Genomic DNA, 20,091 nt, shown 5'->3' on the forward strand with positions numbered 1-20,091 from the left:
ACAAGTGCCTAACGGCAGGGTCCGTAGCCGGGTGAGTTTGACCTCTTCCCCCCCAGTCACAAGCAACAAGAGGAAGCAGCCTCAGGTTGCACCAGAGAAGGTTCACATAGCATATTAGGAAAAAAATCCTTAATGGCCTTGGAACGGCTGCCCAGGGAGGCGGCGCAGTCACCGTGCCTGGGGCTGTTTAAAAGGCCGGCAGCTGCGGCTGTGAGGACAGCGTTCGGTTCCCCGGGCACTGCCGGCAGACGGGGGCGGGGGGGCGAAGGTGTCTCAGGAGAGCTCGGGGGCTGCTCACCCGTCTGCTCCTGGCCGCGCTTCCCTCGGCCGCCCCCCCACACCTCCCCGCCAGCTTGTGCGAGTGGTGCGCTCCACGCACGGCGTGCGTCCCTCGCGGCCAATAGGGAGCGGCTGCGGGCGCAGTTCAAACTTCGGCGGCGGTTGGGGCCGGCGCTCCCGGATCTGTCCCTTGTCCCGGTCCCGCTGCTCCTGTCCCGGGCGGGCATGGCGGACGAGGGCGCCGTCACGGTGTGCGTGCGAGTGCGGCCGCTCATCGCCAGGTGAGCCGGCAGGGGAGGCTCCCTCCGCAGCCCTGGGTGCCGCCGTGCCCCGCAGCTGAGCAGGGAGGCGGACGGAGGGATCCGGGGAGAGGGTTCGCGGTAAGGGGCCCGCGTTTTGGGAGCAGAGTCCTCGCCCAATAAAGGTAACACAGTGTTTCTTCTTTTAGAGAAAATGCCTCAGATAAAGTGTCCCTGCACTGGAGAAGTGAGAATAATACTGTTTCCGACGTGAGTGGTACCAAAACATTTAGTTACGGTAAGAATGTGAAAGCAATTACTTTACGTAGATGCTTACGCGGAACTTTGCTACTGTTCTCTTGAACGTGTCGACTGTGGTGAATGCCCTGAGCTTCTTGAAATGCCCCCCAACCTTCCCAGCTTCGTAATTCCCAAGGAGGGTCATTGGGGCACACGGGATTTCTGGTACAGGCAGCACTGGGATGTGCTTTGGAAGTCAGCTTCCTGATGGACCTTACTTACTCTGTTCTGGTTCGTGCCATAGTGGCTTTGGAACACATTTTATTGATCTGAAATCCAGTTAAAAATGGACTAAACAAGGGCTAGTCCAGAGAGCATTTTGGGAGAAGGGTCCCAAAATGAGCATTTTGGGAGGAGGGTCCCATGGGAGAACACAGTCCCAAAAGTGACTAGTGTGAATGTGGGATCCTCATAACTAACTGGCTCCCTTTGAGTCTTTTCCTACTGGTCAACTCTACTTATTAATGTGAACATAGCCACTACAAATATTTTTCCCAAAATACACATTCAGTAAAAGCATGCACCAGGCTAGGAGTTGAACAATTAGCCTGTCTTGTCAGGCTTACCATCCTTGTAGATAAATTAGCCAAAACCTTTTAGGATTAAATGGGATGACTGTTTAACTGTATTCATCATTCTTAGGGTTTTTTTACTTGTCTATCATCTGTGCGTTGTGTCTTTCTTGATTTTGTGTTTAATATTTATTTTAAAACTAAATTTTAAAAGCTTGCATTAGTGCTACTACAATGATATTTATATTGGAGCTAACCTGCAGATGATTTTGCAAATGTACTGGATTTGAAGTCAGCAATACTGAATGACAGCTTGTTTTGACTTGCAATAGAGTGGATTCACATCCTTTTTTTTTTTTGTTTTTGTTTTAAGATCGTGTCTTTCACTCAAGTGACAACACTCAGCAGTTGTATGATGGTGTAGCTGTTCCAATTATACAGTCAGCTGTGCGAGGCTATAATGGTAAGTTTTAAAACTGTGTTTAAAAAACTTTTGGAATGTATTTCAGAGGTACTTAGTAAAACTTAACTATCTTTCTAGGCACAATTTTTGCTTATGGACAGACTGCTTCAGGGAAGACTTACACAATGATGGGGAATGAAGATTCTGTGGGCATTATCCCTAAGGCAATTCAACATGTGTTCAAAATTATTTGTGAGGTGAGCAATTCTATTAAATTGAAGTGACTGAAAGGACTAGTAATATTTGTGATGGTTACATAAAAATTAATTTTAGTATCAAGAGGCTTATGAAGGAAATTAACTTATATTGGACTAAATGTTGCAGTTACTTTGCCAGCCTGGCAAAGATGAGCCAGGCTCATCTTTTGATTTCAAACAAAAAGCTAATGGGACTCTATTAGTTAAAATCAAATCAGAACAAAACTGAGGAGGGTTCTGAGACATGAGGAGTCAAAAAATTAACTTTGAGTATAACCTTAACCTTCCAAATATGTTAAACTGATTACAAATACAAATAGGGACTTGTCAGGACCCAGGACATCCCTCTGGCTGTCCTGAGCAGTCGAGACTCCTGCCAGGGGTCTCAGAGACCCTGGCACAGACCCCAAAATGCCTCTGGTTTTGATTATGACCCATGGAGCAAATTACCAACCTTATATGAAGACCAGCAAGCCACAACAGTTTAGGTAGAATAATAGTCAACTTATCACAGGGTGGAAAAGTAGATTTTGGGGTTTTTGGTATGGGGGTTCAGGAGGCAAGATGGAGGGAACTGGGTGTGTCCAACCTTTCTCCTTCTTCTTCTTCTTGGCCTCCATCTTCTGCTGTAGTGTTGGTACTTACAGATTGGTTTAGAGAAGAAGCTCACTGTCTAACATAGGTGATAGGTATTGGAAAGTAATTGTAAACATTGTACATGTAGTTTTTAGTATAAAGACATAACACTGCCCCGGGGGCAGGCAGAGTGCCTTAGGCTGTCCTGCTGAGCAGACCTCAGCTGGACAGGAGAAAATATTTTATAGATAAGGAACAATAAACAGCCTCGAGACCAAGAAATGAAGAGCCCTGACTCCTTCTTCAAGTGCTGGGCTGGGAAAAGAGACTTTGGAACTTTTCTCAGGGTCACTCTGACCAGCTAGAGATCCTGACAGGCACTCACTTATTAATGTGGTAGATAAGATAATGTGAAACTTTGTGTTTATTCTGCTATTTTAAAAGTCTGAAAAACTAACAATGAAAGACTTTTTTTTAGTGGGAAGAATATGACACTATATTTACTTATTTCAGGCTTACAAAAGAATTGCTAATTGCTCAATATTAATAAAAGTAAGGAGAAAGTGTACATTAAAACAGTGATTTCCAAAACATGATTTGCAGAGTGCTTGCTTCTACCTAGAGGGTTTCAGGTAGTTGTTACCAGTGAAGTGAAATGGTCACTGCTCCTTTAAGGATGTGCGGAGTATCCTTAGAGGGTTTACAGAAGTAACTAAAGGCAAGAAGATTTTTCTGGAGTCCATTGTGCAGCCTTTCCTCATTCCAACATTCTCCACCAAGGAGGCAGGGGAAGAAGCAGCAGCAAAGTAAATCCAAGCAAGCAAAGAGAAGACAAGGTATACAGAGAGGAAAGAGCCTAAGCAGAAGGAAATTGGTTATGGAAATGGCATTTCAGTAGGAGAACTATTGTCATGCATCTGTTGGGCAGTTATCTTAATGTAATAACCTTAGAAGTGGTATACCATTAATGCAGCTGGAAAGAGGTGAGATAGAAGAAAAATTATTCTGTCTTGTTTTATGCTAATGTGCAGCAAGGATGAAGGGAAAGAAATCTGTGGAACAATATCCAAACTTTTATCCCCAATTTAAGAATATTTGTATTAAAAGATGTCCATCAGTTAGTCTGTTAATTTGTTTGATTTTTTTTTTTTCCTCCCCCTTTCAACATTAGATTCCAGACAGAGAATTCCTGCTAAGGGTTTCATACATGGAAATCTACAATGAAACAATTACTGATTTGCTTTGTGATAATAGGAAAAAGAAGCCTCTGGGAATTCGTGAGGATGTTAATGTAAGTGGATGTTATGTATAAGTACTGTATCTGCTTGGAGTAAAAGAAGTTGGGAAAAAAAGCCTTCAGAAGCACCCAGTGGAAAACTTTTCTGGGACAAACTGTGTAATTGTATCTTCAGCATTAGCGGAAGGACTCTTGATGTAGTAGAATAACAGCAGTGACTTTGAGTTTGTTATTGCTAATTCATCTTTGTAAATCTTTATAAAAGTAGACTTAATCCTCAAGGTTTCCAGGATGATCTATTTTATTTAACTTTGACAGTAAAATCTCAAGAATTGTTTAGTTAAACTCTATGTGTTTCAAGTTTCTGACAGATATACAAAGTTACATTAATATCATCTTTGTATCATCTAGCATGTGGTATACTGCTGTGATCATAGAATAACTAAGTGACTAGAGCTATTCAGTGAGATGATCACTTATAGAAAAAGAAATCTGTATTAATACCATCTTCAGTTTCTTTATAATGTAAGGTTTTGTAGGAAATAAAAATTGTTGGCATGGGTTTTGGGGTGTTTTTTCCTTTGGCTCCCTTAAATGGTCATGGTTTTGGAACATAGGAAGAAGGGAAATTTATCCGTTGTATAACTATGTCCTTAGAAGAGTTACTGAGAAATATACTCCTAAATTCCCTCAGAAAATGACAAGAAGGATATTTCACACAGCTCTTCTGTTTTTAGGAAACTTTCTAAATCTATTGTTTGATTCTTGTGCCCTTAGGCAACAATTGCCTTTGACAATTTTGGTCAAAGTCTAAACTTTACCCATCCCTTGTGTTTAGAGTAAAAAGACATTCAGCTGTTGAATGAATACCATAATAATTGCTGGTAATGTTTACTTTATGTATTGAAGTGTGTTTTGGAGTTCAGTAAAATTTATTACTGTGTTTATTCTGTAGAGGAATACATATGTAGAAGATCTGATTGAAGAAGTGGTGGTTGCCCCAGAACAAGTTATGGAATGGATCAGAAAAGGAGAAAGTAAGTATTTAGACAATGTCAGCTGATAGTATTAAAAAGTTTTGGTTAATCAGGTATATTTAGAACCATGGGGTATTCCTTAGGCTTTATATTCATATACCAAAGTTTTTCAGAGAGTTTTAAAATTGTGCTTTTTGTCTATCAGATTATAAGCAGAAGTATTCTAATGTTGCTTTTTGGCAGGAAATCGTCATTATGGAGAAACAAAAATGAATGAACACAGCAGCCGTTCTCACACTATCTTCAGAATGGTAAAAACTGCTTCACTACTGGGAGTGGTTTTATTGTTTTCTAAGTAACAAAAACTTCATTGCACTTCATTGTATTTCTAGATCATTGAAAGCAGAGAACGAAGCGACCCTGCAAATGCAAACTGTGATGGAGCAGTCATGGTTTCCCACTTGGTAAATGTCTATTTAATACATTCTTGGAGCACAGGTTAACTAGAGAATTTGCTGTTACTGCTTGTTTGAGAGACTAATGGTACTTCATAATGACTTACAAGAGCTCTTTGTTGTTAACTCTAACAGATGTTTCTTAAGTATAGAGGGAGACTCCTCTGGCATTATCTAGAGCAGATGTTCCCACCAGAGGGAGTTCAACATGAGAATTACTCATGCTGGATTGGGTAGTGTTATGTGCTATGACTTTCTTGGAGCATAAGGGACTATGTCAGAGTGCTCTTGCATTTTGTTAAATAAATCTTCCCTACAATTGTTTCTGACCACTGACAAGTCCAGTGAAATAACCTGTAAAATGGGTAACCTTAAGACTTCCCTTATCCTCAAATTTAGTTTCTTGTTAAAAGAACACATGGCCTACATCTGCAACGGCCAAAAGAGTCATTTTTTTTAGAAGTAACACCTCTTAGCATCTCTTTGGTATATGAAATACCACAAACTGGGGGGAGTACCACTGGACATCTCTAGAGAAATGTTAAGCCTTTTCTACAGCCTTTTCTTGATTCTCATAAAATTATCTGAAACAACAGGAATGGAACCAATATGAAACTATTTGAGCCTGCTAAAATCTGATGAGCACTCTTACTCAGAATTGGAAACAGCATTAAGTTAATCACATGCATTGTGGAGAGAGCTTTCTGTTCTGGCTTCATGTGAAAAAGATCTGGGGTCTGAGTGTAAACACTGCTCATGCAGTATCTCAACAAACGAATACCTACTTTTTGTGCTTACCATAACTTAGGGTATCCACTCTTCCTGCTCTGCCCCCTTCTGCCCCATCTCAGTTCCAACTGACTTTACAGTAACCACGAGTAACAGGGGTGATGGGAGAGGGATTTTGGCCCTCTTGGTCTGCTGCTGCTTGGTGGAGTTAGTACAGGATTTTACTCCTCTGAAGCAAAAATTAATTAAAGTGAGGGCTAATTGCTCATTATAGGATGCCATAATGTTCTAGTTGGCTTTTAACCAAGTTGAGAGTGAGGCTTTTCCTCTGGTAGTTCATTTATTTATTTTCCTTATCTCCACAATGATAGGCAAGGAGGGATGTACAGCCAGCTCAGGACAGGACACTAGATCATCTCACCTAGGCTCTTTCCCATGAAAGATTCCTACAGCTGGATTAGTAGTTAACACTTCTGTATTGAGAAACTGTTTATCTTTTTGCAACCAAGGGTAGAGGTTGTTGCACTGTGAGTTTGAGGCACTATTTGGGGTGGAATAATAGAGTTCATACAAACTTACTCCACACCTTTATGTACCTTTTAAAGTATTGGTTGTGTGTAGTAGCTATGCATTAATTCTAGTAATGACAGACACTTTCCTTTTTTTTTTTGAAGCTTAACTTTAGTTTATTAAATTCTTAGCAGAGATTTAGAATTATGAAGACTTCAAGTGAATTGCCTCAGAACTAACCAGTGAAATATTTAATGCATTTGCAGAACTTGGTAGATCTGGCAGGCAGTGAAAGAGCTAGTCAAACAGGATCTGAAGGTGAGTATTAAATGAGGCTCCACTGACAACAAAGTCTGTTAATTAACCCCTATGAGAAACTATGATAGGAAATTATTTGATCCATGTGCTATTGTGTTTATACTGTTTATAAATAAGGCCTTTCCCCCTTGGTAGGACAGGATCTACTCAGGAAAATACTGTAAATGCTGTAAAGTGCAAACAGTTAAATAGTAATATGCCTTTTCTAGAATTGCAGGCCTAGCAACAGTGCTGTACTGAGCTAATACAAAGGGGATGACTCAGTGAAGATGCACCTGTAATAACAAAATCACAATAAGCTTTTTAGGGACCTGTGTGTCAAGGTGAAGAGGGAATAGATGGCTCACTCTTGAGTTCAGAGGAAGCTCATCTGTTAACAGTGACAGCATGAAGCTGCACAAAAGTGCCTTCATCAGAAAAAAGTGATCTGAGAGGGACACAAGTAGTAGTCTCTCTTACAGACTGACTAACCTAAAACTTGTATCTAAGTCAGGCATGTTGTATGCATAAATGTGGGCATTTGCAAAATTTAAACAGGAAGCGAAATTGTAGTTCTTATGGCCTCAGATGCTTACTATGTAAAGGTTCCAAATGTTTATTTTTGGTTACTGTTTTATTTCAAAATTTGGCTATCATAAAGGATTGGGTACTGTCTGCCACTGGGTCAATAGTGCATTGTGGCACTTAAGGTTTAACTCTTGGACAATCAATCCCTCTGAGCATAACATAGCACAAAAGCTTGACAGGTTGAAAATGTATCTTAGTATTGTTATAAATTTAAAACAGTACTAATAAAATGTGTGGTACCTAGGTGTTCGACTGAAGGAAGGCTGCAATATAAATCGGAGCTTGTTCATTCTGGGTCAAGTTATCAAAAAACTTTGTGATGACCCCTCTGGGTAAGCAACTGTTTGTACACCTGTTATAAGATAAGGTGCTGCTAAACTAAGCACCTTAAACTAAATTAAAATCCTTTCTTTATAACCTTATGTAGATAACTGTTTCACATAACCTGTTACCTCTAGAAAATGTATTTATCATGTTTATGCAGAAATCTGACTTTTTTGTTGTTGTTGCCTCTTTTTTATTAGCTTCATAAATTACAGAGACAGCAAGCTGACTCGAATTCTGCAGAATTCCCTTGGAGGAAATGCTAAAACAGTTATTATTTGTACTATTACTCCTGTCTCTTTTGATGAGACACTCAGCACTCTTCAGGTAAAGCTTCTCACCTCTTCTCCAACACTAGTGATAGTAGACAGATTTAAGGAGTGGAAATGTAATCTGCTGGATCTTTAATGACTTGGATCTTCTGAAGGGCTTCTGTAAACTCAGAATTTGAAATACTTTTTTGTACACAGCATCTTTTCCCAATCATCTTGTGCTAGGTTGTCTACCTAGAGCTTTTTGGAAGTTGGAACAAAGCTCCTTCTCTGACTTTGCAGGCAGGAGATAACCACTCTTATCTCATTTGCCTTTTCCAAACCTAGTTAGAGAAGTCTTTGCTAGCACAAGATGTTAGGCACTACAGGAATTGAACTGTTAATAAACAGTATACATTCTTTAGGTAGGATTGTCCCCCTTTTGAGCTTTTTATTAAATAAAAAATAACTTGGGATACTCTTACTTAAATGTTATGCCTCATGCTTTAGGTATTAATATAAAGAAGGGAAAACTTCACCTTTTCAAAGCTTAGAAGACATTAAAAATAAGCTAATTCAAATATTTGTGTCCTATTACATGTTGCTCTTTATCTAATAAACTCTCCCTTTAATTCTGTTGGGAAATATGGGACAAAATAAGTCTTTAGATATTTGTTCTTCAGCTATTATCCATGAAAGACTGTTCTTCCAGTTTGCCAATACAGCCAAAGGAATGAAGAATACACCAAAAGTCAATGAAGTTCTTGATGATGATGCCCTCCTGAAGAGATACCGCAAAGAAATTCTGGACTTGAAAAAGCAGCTGGAGGAAGTATGTAATAAACTTAAATAAATCAATCCTTAGTATTGATAGCTATATTTGGAGACCAAAATAAATCAATCCTTAGCACTGATAGCTATTTGGAGACCAGCTGTTTTAAACCAAAACCAGTTAAATTTGGATGAGTCGGTGAACTCTTTGAAGTGGTATTTGCCATTTTTATTGAGAGAATAAAAATTGAATAGGTGATGAATAGTCTAGAACAACTAATGATAGTCAACATCTGTGTGCAGGCTAAGGCTAAATGAGATCAACTGACAGAATTGTTAATTGGTTACACCTAATTAGTAGGTTAACATAATTAAAAAATAGAAATTTGTGATGCCTTATAGCACACTTTAACTGATCAAAAGAAATAACAAATCATATAATTAATGATCAAAACAAATCATATAACTAATTAATCTAAGAAGTGATTGAATGTCTCTCTAAGATCCCAACTTCATATTATTTCCTTCCTTAATGATGTCTAACTTCAGCTTGAGTTGCAGGAAGTTGCAACTGCATGAATATCACTGGCAAAATTTAGGTCATGTATAGGTGGAAGTTGCATTTAGAAAATGAACAATAGTAACTTCTCACCAAACAATGTAGTCTTTGATGTTTTTCCTTCTCTAAAAATCTATGGAGCTGCAAATCTTGCAAGTCTTGTTAAACCACAGATAATAAAACATAAAGCACAGGAAAACGACAGTGCTGACCGTACTGTTCTAGTGCATTAAATCAAAGAATGCATGTTTTTTATTGCAAATCATAAATATCATTAGAAAAAAAAATTTAGAACAATTATTTCTTATTTTTAATGATAATGAATTTGCAACATGAACTTGGGAGTATGTTTTGTATCTTCTGTGATAGCAGGTAGTAGTTATATTTGGGAGAATGCTCTTTTTATACCTAGAAATATCTGAGGCTGTGTTGTTTCTGGGAGTTTTGACCACTTTTAAATACTAAGTCTACAGTCAAAATGTAGACTAAACTGTCATTTTCATTCTTAAGGATTAACGACTTCTCTTCCAGACTTAAAGGATTATATGTGTGTAGTTGTTTTTAAGTATCAGTAATTGTGTATCTTCTGTAGGAGTGGTTTCTGCTCTTAAGATGTCAGTGTGATTACTATTCTCTTTTTGGAAGGTGTCTTCAAAAACTCAGATTCATGCAATGGAAAAGGACCAACTGGCCCAGCTGTTGGAAGAAAAAAATTCTCTTCAAAAAGTACAAGAGGACAGAATACGAAACTTAACTGAGATGCTGGTGACTTCTGCTTCCTTTGCCTCAAAAGAGAATGTTAAAGTAAGCACTTGTTCAGATCTTAACCTGATAACTCTGAAATACTTTGCAAAAAGTGACATTACATACATAGGCTTTTACTGATGATGAAGAGTAAGTGTATGATGGGTAATTTTCACTCTTTCTTCATATTTTTAAAGGGCTAATTTTTAAATTCTGTCAGTTCAATGTTGCCTTGTGGTGAATAGACTGCAGGGACTTTTTTGCTTTCCAACTAATTTTGAGGAAATGGCAAAATGCTGTCTAGTTAACTGGTGATACAGGTACTGATACAGAGCTAGCCTGAGGCAACATTTACTCTCTGCCTAGTGGTTTGGTTTTATCCTTTTTTCTGTAAATAATTTTTTAAAGGCCAAGAGAAGAAGAAGAGTTACTTGGGCTCCTGGTAAAATAAACCAGGCAAACGTGAGCTTTTTTGAAGACTTTGAAAATGCAATGCCAACTGAAACAAAAAAAATGAAGTTGTCTCTGCCAGCAGTACCAGATGTGGAGGATTGTAAGTAACTACATGGTCTTTGAGGTCCTTTCCAACCCAGACCATTCTATTTCATTTTCTGTGAAATTCCCAATAAATAACTTTGCAAGCACTGCATTACATTTCCCAAAGGGAGTAAGTTGATCCTTTGATAGCACAAATTAAAAAACAAGTTAACCAGACCCAAGGGTTGATGTACACTTTTCAATGAAAAGTGCTTCTACTACCCCAACTTCACTTGATATTGAGCTTTTAATTCTTTAAACCAAAGAGGGAGAGCTGTGAGGTAAATGGCAGGGTCTATGAACACTTGCCATGCAGCCTTCCCACACCCCCTAGTATTTTGGGAAGGTGTTCTTTAGCAGACCATCCATTTCAACCCATGTTCTCTTCCCAAAAATGGAGAGGTGTGTGTGTGTAAAATCCCCAAATCCTAAACAAGAATAGAAAGTCATTACTCAAAAGAGAAATGCAAGGATTCATAAGGAGTGAACTGAAAATTGGAAAAGAAATTTTCCAAGAAAATTGAACTGAAGACAAGAGCACAATTTAGCAGTATTGATGCTGAATTACATCTTACATCCTTATTACCTCTCCTGTCAAACATGTATTTGCTTGTAAGTGGATTGTTCTGGGCTTTTTCTTCTGTATGAGGGTGGGGTGCTTTTTTTCCTTATATCTTGCAGGGTATTGTTGAGTGGTTCTTTCCTTGACACTCAAACTTCTCCTAGTCTGTACTTAAGCATATATTCTGGATTTGATTTAGACTTCATGATGAGATGGTCAACATAAGTATAGGGATTGGACTTTAGTGGTGTTCCCTTTCGTAACAGAAAATCATGAGAGTCAGAAGTCTTATCTTACTCAGTGTGCTGTGGTTTTGCCATTGAATGATTGTTTCCAATGTGGTAAAATTATTTTATGAGAAAATTTTTGATGCTCAGTTTAAAATCTACTGGTACTTTTGTTAATACATCTTTCTTTTCAGCTGCCTTAGAGAATTCTGGGTATGACAGCCATTGCCTGATGGTTCCTGATCAAATTTCAGAAGCAGAATGGGTTGCTGGTCCTAACATGAATTGGGTAACATCATAATCTGTTTTGACTTTTTGATACTTCACATATGCCTAACATGCTTCTCAGTAAGATCAGCCTTACTCTTGTGTAGAACAGCAGTGTTCTGTGTCTGCAGAATTATTGAAACTGGCTAGAAAGTCTCTTGGAATCTCTGTGAAGCTGTGGTATGGTTCTGTGCTTCTGTGGGTTTGTGGCAAATGATCCAGTCAACGTTGGTCTTTAAACAGAATTAGCTATGTGCAAAGACAAGCAACAAGGAATACAATAGTCCACTTGCTTGATCTTGTAGATCTGCTAACTGAGGGTGGTTTTTTTTCTAGACCCAGAAAGACTTTGAAGAATCTGTGCAACTCTGTGAAGCATTAGCACTAGAAAAGGTAGGTCTGTTCTGAATTTTCTAGAAATAAGGCTGATATTTCAGCAACAGCTTCTAAAGTTTCTTGTGCCACTTCTTCAGGATATTGCTGTAAACGAGGTCAACGTCCTGCAAGCTAACTTTGATAATCTAGTGCTGGAAAATGAGCAGTTGAAGTCAGAAATAAATGAACTGAAAGAGAGGCTGAAAGAAAAAACAGAAATAGATGAATTTGAAGCACTGGAAAAGCAAACACAAAAAGATCATGAGGTAAGGTGCATTGAAATAGAGAGAGATGAATCCTCTATGCTCAAATGCTTTCTGGAGTTTATTCAATGTACATAGCCTTGCATGCTGATTCACAAACAGATGGTGTTATAAGCTACATTCAGCAACAGAATGAATGAATGAACCCAGGATTTAAACTGGATTTACTTGGAGTGCAGAATTCAGACAAATTTTTGGAAAGTTACATACTGAAGCCTGGTTAAACATGTATTTATGTGTATATGTTATTTTTATAAATCTGTGATCTGAATTTCACTCTAGACTTCGGTATGGCAGTTATTTTGCTGCTTAAATACATTTTAGAACTGTTTTGAAGTTCAAGTATGGTTGCTGAACCATATTTCCTGTATTTCTTGTGTGAAACATCTTGTCTTAAATTCCAAGATAATTCATTTTGGTAATCCATGAACTACATGAGCATTAACTTTGAACATATTATTTAGCTTAGTCATGAAATTATTTTAAAACAATAGTAAGAATAGCAATAGTAAAAGCAAACGTTGTATTTTGTGCCAGGAAGTCACTAAAAATGTGGTGTTATCTACTGGGTAACTTAGAATATAGGAAATGCTGACTTTCAATTTTCTTCACTCTTAGTGTGGTTACTAGAGATGTTCCTTGTTTATCCAAATGTTTATGTTCTGATTCTATAGCCTAAGATAGTTACTACTTGTATTGGGTTCTAGCTGCCTAAAGGCTGGACTGTGAAATAAGTTATGGCAAAAAGAACCCCAGACAAAACCAGTAACTTGAGGTCTTGAGACATGGATGTATTGTTCCATTTCTTTCCTGATACCTTTGCTGGACATTACTTGTGCACATTAGTCTTTGTAATATCTTCTGATCATGACACTAATGTTGAAGTTTGTTACATCCTTTTGCATTTTTATTTCAGGTTACAATTTAAAAATGTCACTTGCATTGTGTTCCCTACAGTGATTTACAGATCTTAAAGAAATTGGCTCTATAAAATATTACCATTTAGCTTATATTTAAGATTCTATTTAGAAGACCCTTTGTATGTGCTATCTTCTTTAGCTAATGTTTAACAAATCCTAAGTTAGTTTTCCCTGCAAAGTTTTTGGGTATCTAATAGATACCGAAAACCAAAGATTTTGTGTGTCTAAAGTAGCTTCCATTGCAAGAACTGCTTTTTAAATTATTTGTTTGCAGATATCTGAAGACAGTCCATAAAATGTAAGCATTTATTGATACCTATGTAGTAGATTACTTGTAGCAATACTGATAGGTCACATACATCACCAAATACATTAGATTAAATGTATCAGTTTATACAGGTAAATGACATAGGAATACTCACAGCAGGGTGCTTGTTTTAAAGCTTTTCACTAATATTAAATTTGCAGATTGCATTTTCTTACCTTTGCTCGTGACTATACATAAGTATTTGTAGATGAGTGCTCATTGTAAAACTTTCCTAACAAAGACCAATAGAAAGAAATGGAAAAAGCTCCTATCTGGTCTTCTACTTGTGACTTCTTTCAGAGAATGCCACTGAATGTTCATGGCTTGTTTTAGTTCCATTTTGGCACCTTGTCATTCCTGTCAGTGAATAGATTAAGTCATAAATATCTGCACTGTGTCATAAAAAACTGCTTAACATGACCAGAATTTGAAGTGTCGTATCTGTACAATTTCTGCACTAATTGCTTTGATCACATTGCTCTTGCTTGTCAAACTATTGCAGATTAAATGGTACTTGAATCCTTTCTAATTACTGGGGAGCTAAAACACAGAGCTTTGCATCTCACATATCCATTTTGAAAGAATATGTAACATCTTGCTTTGTAGCTGTTTAAGTAGATGTGTGAGTATATAGTAATAAAAAAGAAAACACAAGATAGACTGGCTTGTTTTCATGGTGTTGGCAGCTAAAGCTACTGGTGTGGGTGCTTTCTAACATCCTCTGCAATTTTGCTTTAATTTGCTCCACAGATTCAACTAATGCATGAGATTACCAACTTAAAGAATCTAGTTTCAAATGCTGAAGTGTACAATGAGGAACTTGAGGTGAGCCTCTCCATGAATTTACAGATAGTAAGACTTGTGTGAAATGTGCTTGGTTTGTTTAGCTTGAAGTACCACATCTACTGATGCCAAGCTAGACATTGTTGTGCTTGGGTTAATCTTACCAGCTGTGAGGAGGGTATGTCTTAGAACCATGAATGCTTTCTGTGTAGGTTTTGATAAATTTGGATCTGAAAATCCAAACTGAACACTCCAATCTTCTTTCCTCCTTTCTTCCCCTCCAACTTTTAGGCAGAAATAAATTCCAAACTGGAACAGCTGAAAGAGAAAGAGAACAAAATAAAAATATTACAGAATCGTGTGGAAGAACTACAAAAAGCAGAAGTAGAAAAAAAGGAGACATCTTTTGCACTGGTAAACTTGAGTTTTCTACTGGGTTGAGAGACTACTTTGTTCTTCTGAGTTGGATTACATTTAGGTATAGCCTTACTATGATGAACATCTGCTTCACTACAGGTCTTGGGAAATTTTGTTTTACAAAGTTTAAAATGTTAATTACTACATATCATACAGCAGTAGTCTGGAGAAGTCAAGCTATGAGAAATGCTGCTGTTTATCCTGTCTCTCAAACAACCTGCTACTCTTCCTCTTAAAGTAAACTTACTGAGTTTTCTAAGCCTGCACTTACATTTTAGCCACATTAAAATGAACACATCAAGTTTATTATGGCTCTATCGTTTTTTGCTTCTTTGAGTGTTGTCTTTTTCAGGGAGATTGTGATAAACTAACTGAAGAAATCCAGCAGCTGAATAAATCCCTCTTAGACAGTGAAGCCATAGCCTTGGATGCCAAAAAGGAATCTGCTTTTCTCAGAAGTGAAAATTTGGAATTGAAGGAGAAGATGGCAAGTACATGTTGAACTGCATTTATAGCTGCACCAAATGCTGTTAAGGGCCTGTCTGCTTCCAGGCTTGAGAAGGAGGCCATCAGTGTGGTGGAACACTCATCATTAGCTTTCTCCAAATACTCTAAGTAATACTTTTATGATGCAATTTGTGCAAAATGGGTCTTCAGGAAAGAGATAAAAAGAAAGTAAAGGCTTTTTCCATAGGAGTGGGTGGTTAGTTTTAGGTTTACCAGGAGAGAGAGATCGAAGAAGCAGTCTTTAGTGCATTATTAGGATGTAAGATTTCAGACCTAATTTTACCAGAGAACAAAGGAGAATAAGACATATGTGGACTCAAGTGGGATGGAATTTACTTTGAGCTTTCCAAGAGTAAAGACAAAGTAGTAGCAGCAGTTATGGCCCTGAACTCTAAGGCAGGTTTTCTTAGAGGACTCTGACAGGAATGCAATTAAGTTGTGCCTTAGTCTGCCATATTTATCAAGGTCAAAGCTGGTCAGGGTGACAACAGAAAATGTACCAGATGCATTATTTAAATGTCAAGTACATAGACTTTTACTCTGTGTGACTTATATGTTGTATTGTTTTCCTGAAGAACGAACTCTTAAATAACCATAACCAAATGCAAAAGGATGTCCAGTTATATCAAAGCCAAATAGAAGCGGGAAAAACCAGTTACCGAAAAATGCAAGCTGACTTGCAGAGAGAGCTGCAATCTTTATTTCAAGAAAATACAAGACTAACTTCACTGATGGAGGGTAAAGTTCCAAAAGGTACTGTTCCAGGTGGTGCCTTTTCCCTGCTCCCTCTCTCCTCCCCTTGCCCTATAATGGTGGGAGGATAGAGGGACCATTGGGGGCTTTGGCTCTTGTCTTCTTCAATATATGGAGACTCTGGTTAGTATAAAGCAACCAAAGTACCTGATATTGCTGGCATGGAGTAACTACTTGAGCACTTCCTTGAACATTCTGGAAAATTGTAGCTTGCAAAATATTTTGCACTGTCAAGTTAATGAAGATTGTAAGAGAGAATCTAAAATAAACTGGATATCAGCCTAAGAAGTGCTGACAGATTTTCTGACCAGGAGCTTAGTCTTTTAATTGTTGGGAACAGTAAAATGTACTTTTCTGGAATTAAAATACTATAACATCCAGAATGAAATATAAATACTTTGCTTAAATTAAAATATGCTTTTTCCTCTTGCACTTGCTTATTAGTTTAAACTTCATTTTCTAGATTTGCTTTCTCATGTGGAGCTGGAAAAAAAGGCAGCTGACTTAAAAGGAGAACTAGAAAATGCTTTGAAAGAGAATGCACTTCTACAGAAACAAGTAAATGAGCTATCAGAATTTCAATCGCTACCAAATATGGTTGAGATGCAAAAAAAAGAGGTAAAAAAAATCTAACCCTTTTTCTTGGTTTTGTATTGTTCTTCACTGGTAATATACTAATGGAGGCCTATTGGATATGAAGCTTTAAAGCCAAAAGTTGTCATGAGTCAACCTGAGATTTTACATTTAAGTTTGTTAAATTGTTGCTTCTCAGATATTTGTACTGAGGAATAAGTTTGTTTAGAGACTTCCTGGGCTGATTCAGCCCTCTGATTTTTACCCGCTGCTGATACTCCAGGCTGGCAGTGATGAGATTGAAAAGAGGAGTGTCAAGGCAATTAGAATGGACTTCAGGGTACTGGGTCAGGTAGTTGATAGGGCAGGAGCACAGGTAGTGTTCTGCTCAGTCCTTTTGGTGGCGGAGGAAAATGAAGAAAGAAACAGGAGAATCTGCATCATCAAGTGGCTTAAGGGTTGGTGTCATCGGCAAAATTTTGGATTCTTTGATCATGGGGAAACATTTACAGCATCTGCTCTGCTAGAACTAAATGGGGTACATCTCTCTGTTAAGGGCAAAAGGTTTTTAGCTCATGAACTGGCAGACCTCATTGAGAGGGCTTTAAACTAGGTTTGAAGGGGGAAGGGGAAGCAGCTGAGCTATCTGAAAGCAGGCCCAAGGGTTGCAAGGCTAAGTCAGGGTCAAAGTCAGTAGCCCAGCTGAGGTGCATGTATACCAATGCACACAGCTTGGGCGACAAACAAGAAGAGCTGGAGGCCATGGTGCAACTGCAGAGCTATGATGTAGTTGCCATCATGGAAACATGGTGGGATGACACACATACCTGGAGTACTGCACTGGATGGATACAAGCTTCTCAGAAGAGACAGGAAAGGAAGAAGAGGAGGAGGGGTGGCCCTTTATATTAAGCAGACTTTCGATGCTGTAGAAATTGAAACTAAGGAAGATAGAGTTGAATGTCTATGGGTAAGAATTAAGGGGAAGGCCAACAAGGCTGACACCCTACTGGGCGTCTGTTGTCGTCCACCCAACCAGGAAGAAGAGGTAGATGACTTATTCTATAAGCAGCTAGGTAATGTTTCAAGATCATCAGCCCTTGTTCTTGTGGGTGACTTCAACCTACCAGACATCTGCTAGGAACTTAATACAGCAGTAAAGAGGCAGTCCAGGAAATTCATAGAATGTATGGAGGACAACTTTCTGTTGCAGCTGGTGGGTGAACCCACCAGGGGAGGGGCTATGTTAGATGTGCTGTTTGCAAATAGAGATGGGCTGGTGGGAGATGTGGTGGTTGGAGGTCGCTTGGGGCAGAGTGATCATGAAATAATAGAGTTCTCAATATTTGGTGAAGTCAGGAGGAGCACCAGTAAGACTTTTACATTGAACTTCCGGAGGGCAGACCTTGGCCTGTTTAGGAGACTTATTCAGAGCGTCCCTTGGGAAACAGCCCTTAAAAACAAAGGAGTTCAGGAAAGGTGGGCATGCCTCAAAACAGAGATCTTAAGGGCACAGGAACAGACTGTCCCTGTGTGCCGAAAGATCGGTCAACGGGGTAAACGTCCAGCCTGGCTGGGCAAGGAGGTTTTGGAGGTACTTAGGAATGAAAAGAGGATGTATCAGCGTTGGAAGGAGGGTCAGGTCTCTAAGGAAGTATTCAAGAAGGCTGCTGGAGCATGTAGAAAAAAAATGAGGGAGGCCAAAGCTCATTTTGAACTTAGAATGGCGACTTCTGTAAAGAATAATAAAAAATGTTTTTACAAATACCTTAATGCTAGAAGGAAGGGTAAGACCAGCCTTTGTTCTTTATTGGACAAGGGAGGGAACTTAGCATCTGCAGATGAGGAGAAGGCAGAAGTGCTTAATGCCTACTTTGCCGCAGTTTTTAGTGGGAAGATGACTTGCCCTCAAGACACCTGCCTGCCTGGAATGGTTGATGGTGTCAGGGAGCAGAATGGTCCCCCCATTATCCAAGAAGAGGCAGTCAAAGAGCTACTGAAATGTTTAAAATGTTCACAAATCTATGGGACCAGACGGGATCCACCCCAGGGTAATGAGAGAGCTGGCAAATGAGCTTGCAAAGCCACTCTCCATCATTTACCAACAGTCCTGGCTCACTGGTGAGGTTCCGGATGACTGGAAGCTGCCCAATGTGATACCCATTCACAAATAGGGTGCAAAGGAGGATCGTGGTAATTATAGACCAGTCAGCCTGACCTCAGTACCTGGCAAGATAATGGAACAGTTTATATTAAGTGCCATCACACAGAATTTACAGGATGGCCAGGGTATCAGACCCACTCAGCATGGGTTTAGGAGGGGTAGGTCATGTTTGACCAACCTGGTCACCTTTTATGACCAGGTAACCCGCCTAGTGGATGCAGGGAAGGCTGTAGATGTTGTTTATTTGGATTTCAGCAGGGCCTTTGGCACTGTCTCCCACAGCACACTCCTAGACAAGCTGGCAGCCCGTGGCTTGGACAGGAGCACTCTTTGCTGGTTCAGAACTGGCTGGATGGCCGGGCCCAGAGAGTGGTGGTGAATGGTGCTGCATCCAGCTGGGGCCAGTCACCAGTGGTGTCCCTCAGGGGTCTGTGCTGGGGCCAGCTCTGTTCAATATTTTTATTGATGACATGGATGAGGGTTTAGAGTCTTTCATTAGCAAATTTGCAGACGACACTAAGCTGGGAGCATGTGTCGATCTGTTAGAGGGACGGAGGGCTTTGCAGAGGGATTGGAACGGTTGGATGGATGGGCAGAATCTAATGGGATGAAGTTCAGTAAGTCCAAGTGCCGAGTCCTGCATTTTGGCCACAATAACCCCCTGCAATGTCACAGGCTGGGGACGGTGTGGCTGGACAGTGCTCAGGAGGAAAGGGACCTGGGCGTGCTGGTTGGCAGCCAGCTGAACATGAGCCAGCAGTGTGCCCAGGTGGCCAAGGAGGCCAATGGCATCCTGGGCTGTGTCAGGGATGGTGTGGCCAGCAGGAGCAGGAGGTCACTCTTCCCCTGTACTGGGCACTGGTGAGGCCACACCTTGAGTGCTGTGTCCAGTTCTGGGCCCTCAGTTTGGGAGGGACGTTGAGATGCTGGAGCGTGTCCAGAGGAGAGCAACGAGGCTGGTGAGGGGCTTGGAACACAAGCCGTATGAAGAACGACTGAGGGAGCTGGGCTTGTTCAGCCTGGAGAAAAGGAGACTCAGAGGTGACCTTATCACTCTCTTCAACTTCCTGAAGGGTGACAGTGGTGAGCTGGGGGTCGGTCTCTTTCTCCGGGCAACAACAGACAGAACAAGAGGACACAGTCTCAAGCTGCGCCAAGGGAGATACAGGGTAGAATTAAGGAGGAAGTTTTTCACAGAAAGAGTGGTCAAATACTGGAATCATCTACCCAGGGAGGTGGTGGAGTCACCATCCCTCGATGTGTTTAAAAAAATACTGGATGTGGCACTTGGTGCCATGATCTAGTTGAGGTGTTAGAACATGGGTTGGACTTGATGATCTTAAAGGTCTCTTCCAACCTAGAAATTCTGTGATTCTGTAATATGTTTAGTCACTGACTACTATAATTATGCATTATTTTCTAGTCCAAC

General features: G+C 39.7%; 1 protein-coding gene across 1 annotated transcript in view; it reads left to right on the plus strand.

The window, feature by feature from the left end:
• Nucleotides 1-132: 132 nt before the first annotated feature.
• The window catches only part of CENPE (centromere protein E), a 40,243-nt gene continuing 20,284 nt past the window's right edge, over nucleotides 133-20,091 (plus strand). Inside the window, exons 1-22 of the mRNA XM_071432673.1 lie at nucleotides 133-560; nucleotides 728-816; nucleotides 1,704-1,793; nucleotides 1,872-1,990; nucleotides 3,738-3,857; nucleotides 4,759-4,840; nucleotides 5,024-5,091; nucleotides 5,173-5,244; nucleotides 6,741-6,792; nucleotides 7,604-7,691; nucleotides 7,884-8,010; nucleotides 8,647-8,766; nucleotides 9,910-10,068; nucleotides 10,417-10,561; nucleotides 11,529-11,623; nucleotides 11,938-11,994; nucleotides 12,075-12,242; nucleotides 14,217-14,291; nucleotides 14,541-14,663; nucleotides 15,019-15,153; nucleotides 15,749-15,926; nucleotides 16,390-16,544. Of these exons, the coding sequence (XP_071288774.1) occupies nucleotides 133-560; nucleotides 728-816; nucleotides 1,704-1,793; nucleotides 1,872-1,990; nucleotides 3,738-3,857; nucleotides 4,759-4,840; nucleotides 5,024-5,091; nucleotides 5,173-5,244; nucleotides 6,741-6,792; nucleotides 7,604-7,691; nucleotides 7,884-8,010; nucleotides 8,647-8,766; nucleotides 9,910-10,068; nucleotides 10,417-10,561; nucleotides 11,529-11,623; nucleotides 11,938-11,994; nucleotides 12,075-12,242; nucleotides 14,217-14,291; nucleotides 14,541-14,663; nucleotides 15,019-15,153; nucleotides 15,749-15,926; nucleotides 16,390-16,544 (2,745 nt within the window). The remainder of the gene's footprint in view (nucleotides 561-727; nucleotides 817-1,703; nucleotides 1,794-1,871; nucleotides 1,991-3,737; nucleotides 3,858-4,758; nucleotides 4,841-5,023; nucleotides 5,092-5,172; nucleotides 5,245-6,740; nucleotides 6,793-7,603; nucleotides 7,692-7,883; nucleotides 8,011-8,646; nucleotides 8,767-9,909; nucleotides 10,069-10,416; nucleotides 10,562-11,528; nucleotides 11,624-11,937; nucleotides 11,995-12,074; nucleotides 12,243-14,216; nucleotides 14,292-14,540; nucleotides 14,664-15,018; nucleotides 15,154-15,748; nucleotides 15,927-16,389; nucleotides 16,545-20,091) is intronic.

Source organism: Agelaius tricolor, unplaced genomic scaffold, assembly GCF_023055355.1.
Source record: "Agelaius tricolor isolate 1412-34295 unplaced genomic scaffold, bAgeTri1.0.p SCAF_8, whole genome shotgun sequence".
In the NCBI taxonomy this organism is placed as follows: Eukaryota; Metazoa; Chordata; class Aves; order Passeriformes; family Icteridae; genus Agelaius; species Agelaius tricolor.